The sequence below is a fragment of the Asterias rubens genome, chromosome 1 (genome assembly GCF_902459465.1).
Source record: "Asterias rubens chromosome 1, eAstRub1.3, whole genome shotgun sequence".
NCBI classification, from domain to species: Eukaryota; Metazoa; Echinodermata; class Asteroidea; order Forcipulatida; family Asteriidae; genus Asterias; species Asterias rubens.
In genome coordinates this window covers 14,203,859-14,213,762 of record NC_047062.1, presented here as the reverse complement: position 1 = coordinate 14,213,762, position 9,904 = coordinate 14,203,859, and the positions used below count along the sequence as shown (strand labels likewise).

Here is a 9,904-nt window from a genome sequence, read left to right as displayed (position 1 = left end):
GTATGATAGGGGTGTACAAAATATATTAACACGGTAAAAGTTTTTTTTGATTTGTTTTCCCCATTGACTTTTTGGAGGCATGTAATAAGCACATGATGTCTTATTGTAAATACAATTCAGTTTATTCTTATCGTTTGCAAAGCTAACAAAATAAACTTCATAAACAACGTGAAGTGTAACAATTAAAACTAAGTCAAATTAACAAAAAATCAAATTAGATTAGAATAACATGTACATGCGGTTACTTGATATTTACAAATTAGTTTTACGGAAGTTTACATAGTGGTTGGTTGTCCAAACCTGCATTTAAGAGGATTAAAAATGAATGGTATGAGAATAAACTTTCCTTCATCGAAAAAAAAAATAATAATTCAAAAGTGGTCCTTGTCTTTTTTACTCTATGATAAAACAATTGATTGTTACTTTTTGACGGTGATTCTTGTCTTTAAGAACAACATCCAAACACAAAACTTGCGGCCATTTTGTGAAACCATCTGTGTGAAGAGCTTGTTGACATCTGCACTTTCAGTTATGATCAGCACGGTGAATTTCTCTCTGAAGAGATATTTGGTCAGAGGAAATACAATTCTCCACAACTATCACCCAGGAGAATGGGTTCTTTACCATCCGAGATTGACATAAGTTAGTTGGACAGTAACATTTAGGATTCACTGGGTTGCTTTATCCCAGAATAGGGGGTCAAATTATTCCCAATGAGTTCATTTTAGTCCACACAGACTTTATGAATTGACGTCATCCAGCTGCCACCTTGGGGGGGGGTAAACCAATGATGAACAATGGAAACACAAATCTGTAAGATTGGCCAGCGAACAGCCTTCGCAGGCACCCTACTCAACTGACGTCATGATAAATTATTTTTGAATTAGATTCAGCCTGTGAACTAGGCTTAAGCTGCATTAATTCTTGTAACAAGTTGAAAATCTCTATCTCTTTGGAAGGTGTACTCATGGGCAGAAAAATATAGTTAGTTTGTACAAAACGTGTAATAAAATAACAAAATTCCATGATTGAGTGCAAAGCTTTTAAAAGATCAATTGGCATGTTAAATAACATGGTATTACCAAACACGCTAGTTCTTAAGAAGTAAATATAAATAAATAATAAATAGTAAACTTGCGGGTACAACCATGTATTAAATCTCTTTTGTGGTTGTAACCGCAAGTTTACTCTTTATTTATTTTCCAGACCATGCAAAGCTTCTTGTTCTTCAAATAAACTACTGCGTCTCGTTAAAATCGTCCCTTCTGAACATGAGACTACTTTGGTACTTGGACTGTGTGGTGTGGAACTCTGGTCTGAGGGCAGTGTAGCGATCCAGAGCTGGTCGTTTGGATTCACAACGTTGACGTGGCTCTACTTCATTCATCCTCTCTCTCTTGTCTAAGAAAAGGCTCTCATCGTGAGGACCCTTTGGAATTATTCCACTGACTTCACAGTTCTGGAAAGACAAGTTTGAACTTATCAGATATAAAGGCAGTGTCTTAGTAATTTCTCAACTAGTTAATGACCATACAGTAAGAGCTGTTGATAGCATAAAACATTGAGAGAAACGACAGTCATTGTTTTAGAGAAAGGCAATTTGATTTCCACCAGAAAATTAGGAATCTGAGAAAGACTTCAGACATGAAGCCTTTATCTCAATCACCTAAAAGCGCACAAACCAATCCAATTCTATTTTTCCTTTCAATTTTTCTTTTCTTGCAACAACAATGACACTGTCAGGGGGTGAATTTGAGAGGGGCAAATTTGTAAGTTAGGGGGCGACTTTGCTTAGTTAGGGGCGACTTTATAGTAGGCAACTTTGTAGTGGGCGACTTTGCTGGGGGTGAGTTGACTGGCATTCAATAAACAAACAAACAAACAAAAGAGGATTGCAGAGTGATGAGATTTATTTTTAGACAGGTAATGAAATTGTATACCTTGATGATCAATTCTCTGTTTCTCATGTCGTTTGTCCATTCTGGTACGTATCTTCTTGGGATGACCGGATGAAGCTTGGAGAATTCAGGAATACTGCAAAAAATAAAAAACAAAAGACATTACACTGTGAAACTGAAAGGAACAAGTTATAAATAAAATATGCTGTTGTTGTCAATGTTGTACATCAATTTCGACCTTAATATTTAACCAATGAGTAACTTTAAGTTAAAAAAGTCACAGTCACACAGATCAATAAAGATATATTCCTTTCGAAAAAAATTGTGAAGAAGGATTGGCAGGATGAGGATACAGAATTCTTTCCACTTTGACTTTCGATTTTGATCTGATATGATAAGTCTACTCTTACAGTCTTAGTCTTAATCTTATTAAACCATTAAAAATGATTAATAATTATCTAGCTTTACCTCATATTTTTCCTATTCTGTTGTGCTCGATTTTGGTCAGTCATGTCTAAGGAATCAAACGGAAAATGCTTCTGTACTGTAGCTTCCTCTATGTGTGGTGTGTTGTTGATGTGTCAGCTGATTGTGTCGGATATGAGAAGATTGGTGGTTGGAGCATGCTGCATGATATAGCAGCGCGTCAGGCAGTTGCCATGACGAAGGTAAAGGTCAAATCTGGACGCGCAGCACTCTGCTAGTCTTCCACTACGCTGAGACGTTTATCGACGAAGGGGTTGGACACACGTTTGTCAGTAGAGGGCTCACGTCCATGTTGTTAAAATGTTGCTGCTCTCTCGTGAAATCATCAAACGAAGCAATGGGTGGTGAGAGAGGTAACTATGTAAAAGTTTTGTTTTAAAACCATCTACTTGTAGTTTTTGCCATTAACACTTGGCTCGGATTAATATTATAGGTTGCAAATTGCTTTTTGCATGTATAGGTTTGTCATGCCTAGTGGGGGCATGGAGGATTGGAGGAGGCATAATAAAATAAGCCCTAAAATTTTTAACAAAAATAAAAAATCAATAACTATAATATTAAGGAAGGGAATCAATGTGTGGTGAAGAGGTTTTCAACTAGTGGTTTATAATCCCAGCGAGGCCTGGTTCTTGATAATTTTACCGAGACGAAGTCAAGATAAATTATCAAGAACCAGGCCTCGGCAGGTTTAAACCACTAGTTGAAAACTAGTCGTGCGATGCGGCAGGAAAAAAAAGTGAGTACCGAGTAAAAAATTGCTTTTTGTGAAGAAATTATTGAACGTAACTCAACAAAAGGGAAATACAAGCATTATGAAAGTATATTGAGTAGGATGGGGAATGCTTTAGGTGTACAGTACACAGGAAACTTCAGTTCTGGCTGGCCTACGGTCGCAAAACTTTCACCCATCAAACGCTGATTTGAAAAACGTGTAGCGTTAAAAAAGCCCTAAATATGTGACCCCTATAAGGCTCACAGGGGAGCCTTATAGTTTCTAGAAGTAGGCCTGGGGGTACTCCTCTAGTCCTAGAATTTTAGCAGTTTATTCTGCTACCAATTCATTTAGAAATTAGTATCAATCTCAACAAACGATGAGTATAACGTCTCCCATGCAGGAACATGATGAACGATAGCAGACTGAACCTTACCTTGTGACTTGTGTAGTTTTAAGATGATAAGAGTGGAGATATGGGGGTATTTAGAGCTTGCATTGCACTAGTTGCGATAACGTAACCCTCATCCATCCCGATGGCGAGGCTTCGCCGTCCCCGGGGTCGGAGGAGGGTTACGTTATCACAACTGTGATTCCACTACCCTTTGTCAATGTCCCCCTTTTTCAGGTTGGAGGGAAGTGTTGCACGGAAGGTGCACGCTACACAATGGAATGTCCTGGCCGCGTCCTAGCTGGTTCCGTTTCTAGGTCCAATAACCTGGCCTTGTATAACTAGAGGAGGGGCGAGAGGGGTTACGTTATTGCAACTACATGTATATCTTGGCACACTGCAAAGCAAATAAACTGTGAAAGTCATGAACAATTATGACTAATGTGCTTGATGAAGTATTTTTTAAGAAATATCATATTCATGCAGTAGATATGAAAAAGTGAAGAGAAAATACATTATTTATATCAAGAGTTATTAAAAATGCTAGTTATATATTTATTTCTATACTAAGTAACTGGAATAATAACGGTTATTCAATTTGTCTGAGCAGGTTCATCACCCAAGAGGGAGTCACGCCGAAGGAGGCATTCAAGTTCTTCATCTTCAGTTTCCTCACGTTCACACAGCAGCAGAGTTGACCGGAACCGGGACCATGTCAGAATAAAGCGCAACCCTGAGCCTTCTCAATCTAGAACTAGACGTGACGAATCATCTCACAGCCAGAGACGACGAAGAAGTCGATCTCCAAGCAGCAGCAGCTTATCGTCATCGGGCAGGGGGAGGGACAGACATCGGAAGAAACATAAAAGACGTCATTCATCCTCCAGTTCCTCCTCCTCAGCCTCCTCGTCATCCTCCTCAAGTCATGACTCTTCTTCATCCTCAAGTAGTTCCAGTTCATCAAGTAGAGGTACGTTAGTTAAATTGCAAAGGTCGTGGGTTCAAATCCAACCCAAGTAGCAAGGCCTGTGATTTTTTCTCACAACTTTGGGAATGTACTGAGTTTACAGGCTCCTGAGGCAACTGTAACAGTGCTAACAAACATCGGTGTATATGGGTAAAACCAAAATGAATATTCCTCCTACTATTGGCATGTTTCTTGAGACGATCAGACTTTGCTTTAAGATAAGAATCAACTGTACATGGTATACTTGATGGTAAAACAAAGTGTAAAATCTGTTTTGTTTTGTTTCTCCCCAGGTTTATTCACTTATTTTTGGAATTAAATTTCAAAACTGTAAAGTGTATTCTTAAAAGTGTTTTTAAAAGTTTTAAATTTGTCTTTTTTTTATGGGCAGATGCTCTGTTAGTGTGATGTTTCATTTGTTTATTTACTTACCTGTTTCTAACTTTACACAATTAAACATGCTGTTAAACTTTTTTAATACTTTCAAATAATTACAGAAGTATAATCTTAATTTGATCTTTGTATCCTAATCCTATAGAGAGAAAGAAACATAAAAAAAAGAAGCGGCGGAAGGAGTCCAAATCCAAAAAGAGGCACAAGGTATGCATCCTAGAATAGTTAAATTCTTGTCCAAGGAGTTTCCTCACAATGTGCCTTCCTATTGCAGTATCATTAATATTGTAACAATTGTACACAAAACTGTATGTGTTGTGTAGGTGTCTTTACCAAATCATTCATGGTATCATTTTGTATACTGCATTTAATGCATCTATCCTTGTGAACCATGTAAATATAAGGCCTTTTCACACTACAAAATATCTCTGTGTTGGACACGGATACAAACGGATAATGTGCACTGACCTTTTCACACTACAACTTTTCAACACGGTGTCGATCTAGATATGGCACTTTATCCGTGTCGAAACCAACCCTGCCCGGGAGGTGGGTTTATAAATCTCTAAAACCGTAGTGTGAACACCTCCGGGTTAATTTTCGATCCGTGTTGAGTGTGCGTGGCGCCATCTGCGCACACTACTGTTGTCCAGCGCGTACAAAAGGCGATGCGTACATAAAAAGTAGCTTCGATCCGTGTAAGATTTTGCAGTGTGAAACGGTAGGATAATATCCGGATTGAAAGTTACACATGTAACCAAAAAGCTGATTTCCTGCAGAGCTAGTGTGAAAGTGAAGCTGTTTGTATCCGTGTTGAAATTTTACCAAACCAACACGGACCCTATCCGGATAAGGTTCGACCAGATAGAAGGTCGATAGTGTGAAAAGGCCTAATGTGCTGGATGGTCAAAGTGTAGGTGGGTCAGTGATTGATCATGTTTGTCTTTCTCATTTCTTGAAGAATCACAAAAGGAAGTCAAAGAGTAAAAAGAAGAAGACTGAGGAAAAGCCGTCAGGGCCTATTCAACTTTCCAAGGTATGGTTTATATTTTGGTTTTTACCCATACACCGATGTGTGTAAGCACTGTATACTCAGTACTTTCCCGAGTTCTGTGAAAAAATATCACAGGCATGTTACTCAGGTGGGATTCGAACTCACGACCCTTGCATTTAGAGCAGTGTCTTACCAACTAGACTACCGAGGTTGCCCGGTAGCTAGAGGCAGTTCGAATCCTATGTTTTGGCAGCGGGTACCGCAGCGATATCGGGGATAAAGAATATTAATTTTCTTTAAGAAATTAATATTCTTTATCCCATATGCAAGTTTAACATCTACTATAAGGTATGGTTTCTTGCAGCCGATTTCACGTAAGGCTAGGATTAATCCTATGTCCTAACTTAGCATGGGTTCAATGCGTACTAATGTCTATGAATACGGAACTGAACTCGTCCTAAGATTAATCCTGAGTTAGAAATAGTTTGGTGAAATCGACGGCTGGTAATTTATCAAATTGAGCGATTCTTTCTTTTTGAAATTTGCATTTCCTTCATAAACATTTATTGCTGAATCTCATGTTTTGATGTGTAATTGCTCACATAATGCACTTTTAATTGACATGTACATGTAATGTTTACCCAATTGTCATTTTATTGTTTCTTTTATATTTGACTTTTATTGTATAAAACTGTTTTAGTACGACCATTTTGTTTTTTGCGTGTACAGTGCTTTGTGATGTTGTTTTTAACCATTTTAAAGATGCTATGTAAATACTTGCATATTTCTATTACTTATTATTGAATAATAACTTGATTTCTTCCCCTCTCTTTGCTTGCAAGCTAATCAATGTATTTGAATTGTTTGCATGTGTTGATATGTTTCTTTTAACAACTATTTGATATTTCATTCTTTTTATGTAATATATGTAAATGATTTCCTGACTGTTTTTTTGTAACCTGTACATTTCGGCTTTTAGCCACTGTATTGCAGTATTTTAATAAACCATAAGTAATCATTCCCAAGCTTTTTACTTCTGCAGAGGAACAAATCTCTGACTCAACTGACTGACATTCAATATTGTGTATCAGTACAACAACATTGAATCTCCTACAATAGCATTTCTTTACACCCAAGTTTGAAAGTGTGAAAAAATATTGTATTTGGCTTAAAACTTTGATATACGCACCAATGCCGAGAAACAATGTTTTTGCACAGAGCGTTTTTTGTGTGAGATACGACGTTGCACAATCAAGATACGACATTGTTGCACTGACGCTTCAATACAATTGTAACCCATATAATATATCAATCAAAAGATATATGTAAATATATTTACTAAATAGTATATCCAACAAAAGATATATGTAAATTAAATACAGTATTTAGTATTTGGATGTTAATTCTTTGAAACTGAATTACAATGTTTATTAAAATTTGAACAAACCATCAGTGAATATACTCTTCTGTAATTAACAAATGTATATATTTAAAGTAAATATAAGATAGTAAATATAAGATAGATGTAAGCATAAGATAGATGGACATTAATATTAAAATGAAATCTAATTATTTGAGATGGTGAGGAGGGAAACATAAGGATGTTTGAAACTCATGTTTACATTTATCTTTCAGTTTATTAAGGAGAAAACTAAAGAGGAAAAGCGAAGCATCATCTCGGGCAAGAAGATCCAGATGAAAGTGAAAAAAACCAGCAAGGACAAAGAGGTGAGGAAGTCAGGCTTATAATGTTACGAAAGGTCTGCAAGAATTACATCAAAAATTTATCTCATTTATAATCAGTATATTTTTGTTTGTGTGCAATTTTGTGTGTAAAGTACTTGTATGCGAGGACATTTTCCTCCATGGTAGGACCATAAACTGAGTTGAATTGAATTAATTATTTGGAGTGGGATAATTAAATTTTTAAATTGTGATTAAATTCCAGCGTGACCTTAACAGACAAGACCTGCTGAACTTTCTGAATTCCACGATGTGACGCAAGGGATATTGTGTTAGAGTTGTGAATGAAGGTTGTGAGTGCACTGTAGGTATCCAACTAGATTCTACCAGGTCAACTTCTGTCTGACAGGTATCTTCAAGTTGCGCACAAAAAACGTACTGGTTTGCGCGAAACTGTTTGTCACCTTTGAACTCCTTAGTTATTGTTTCAAATGTTCCAGTCTTGACAGACTATCTTTTCCAGTCTCGAAATACAGCTTTTTAGTGACGTTTTTTAATTGTGTCTCCCACAAATTGATTATCTCACTTTTCAACAAAACGTATAATCTAGCGTGATAATGACACAGTTCCATCTTGCAAAACCTCTTCTTATAACATTGATGATGCCGTATAAAGGCCAACATTTTTTCAGCTGGTCAGCTGATTGCCTCATTTTGGGTTTTCGGATGTAAGCCATTGATGGTAGCCATTGATAACTGAACAAAGACTTGCTGTACCAGGCAACTTTTTGTTTTACTAGTTGAATACCTGTTAATAGCATGGAGGAAGGAAGAGCAATATCACTGGTATGCAGTAAACTATAAGTGACATACTGTGAACCATTACTATCAGGCTGCATAGTTTTCCCCTTGTAACAGTTCTCATGTCCCGTGTTGTTTATTCCAACACCTAGTAGGAGGATGGTCATTTAGCGAAAGCACACAATATACCTTTATCATGGTGCAGCCATCTTGAATTTCTGCCATTGACATCAATGTTACCAAACCGAGGGTGGAAGAACCAAATGGTCTGGTTCCTATTCCCCAAATGATTATTACGGTCATTATTGTAATCCGATACGAGGAACAAGAACAAGATAGAGGAGGCATGATAGAGGTCTACTAGCTAGTTTGTTCTGAAGAGTCCAGTAAAGGGCTCAAATGGCTTTAAGTTTTGAACAATGTGATCAAGACAATTCTGAAAATTTTTCTCCTATAAACTATCGACATCATCTTTTTCTTATGGAAACCCCTTTGGGCTCAAAATATTTAGGACCCATGGTGAACATGGTTATCGGGAGATCTCATTATTTATTTCGCTTTGCCACCACTGGTCTCATTTTAAGACCACTTCGATGGGATGATAAGCTTGTACACATTCTTGTTCAGGATGTAGTGAAGTATGATGGGATTGATAGGCTCAATGTACTTTACACACGATGTGATAATGTAGCCCTCTTTTTAAACCAAAGTTGCCAGAAGAATAAACTATTAAGGTGAATTATTAATGTTGTGATCAAGCAATAATTTTAGTAAAATGTAAACAAATTACAACATAATTATTTGGAATGGAACTACACCCTAGAGCTACATTATTATTGATAGAGGTCAAATAATTCATGAACAGCAAGAGGTGCCCATCATAGCAGTACCAGCTGCTAACAGATAGGATTCCAACTGCCTCTAGCTATCGGGCAATCTCGATGGTCTAGTTGGTAAGACACTGCTCTAGAATTGCAAAGGTCTTGGGTTCAAAATCCCACCCGTGTAATGCCTGTGATTTTGTTTGCAGAACTCGGGAAAGTACTGTTTATACAGTGCCAACACACATTGGGTAAAACCAAAATTACTAAGGGAATCAATGTGTGGTGAAGAGGTTTTCAACTAGTGGTTTAATCCAACGAGGCCTGGTTCTTGATAGTTTTACCGAGACGAAGTCGAGGTAAATTATCAAGACCAGGCCTCGGCGGGTTTAAACCACTAGTTGAAAACTGATTCAACACACTTTGATTCCCATTCATAAATACCTTTTTGGTCAAAAACATCAACACGTTTTGGTCAAAAAGTAAAATAAATGCAAAAATTATAATTGTTCAATGATTTCTTTCAACACAACACCCCTCCAGCTATGAAATGGTAAAGCCCTTTGTCGCCCTTGGGTAAACAACTTCTTATAAAGGAATGCTGTGCGCGTTGCGCGTATCACGTGATGTGGCACAACTGTTTCAGCCGTTGCTCTCGACCAATAGGAATGAAGAAACTGTCTTATATAAACAGGTGCAAGCTCGTGTGTCACGCCCATGTTTCAACACTTTTTACTGGTCATAAACAAAAGGTTTATA

The 9,904-nt window shown here is 37.3% G+C and overlaps 2 protein-coding genes across 2 annotated transcripts; one reads left to right on the top strand and one right to left on the bottom strand.

Moving 5' to 3' along the window:
- Positions 1-98: 98 nt before the first annotated feature.
- LOC117295696 lies at positions 99-2,551 on the bottom strand. Its single transcript, XM_033778410.1, has 3 exons — positions 2,367-2,551; positions 1,941-2,034; positions 99-1,459 (listed from the first exon to the last, which is right to left on the bottom strand). The coding sequence occupies exons 1-3, from the start codon at positions 2,408-2,410 to the stop codon at positions 1,238-1,240; spliced, it is 360 nt and encodes a 119-aa protein (XP_033634301.1). The 5' UTR covers positions 2,411-2,551; the 3' UTR covers positions 99-1,237.
- Positions 2,552-2,670: 119 nt separating this feature from the next.
- On the top strand, positions 2,671-8,353 carry LOC117295685 (ADP-ribosylation factor-like protein 6-interacting protein 4). The gene is made up of 6 exons (XM_033778399.1): positions 2,671-2,737; positions 4,098-4,457; positions 4,993-5,054; positions 5,809-5,883; positions 7,477-7,569; positions 7,790-8,353. The coding sequence occupies exons 1-6, from the start codon at positions 2,674-2,676 to the stop codon at positions 7,838-7,840; spliced, it is 705 nt and encodes a 234-aa protein (XP_033634290.1). The 5' UTR covers positions 2,671-2,673; the 3' UTR covers positions 7,841-8,353.
- Positions 8,354-9,904: the final 1,551 nt, after the last annotated feature.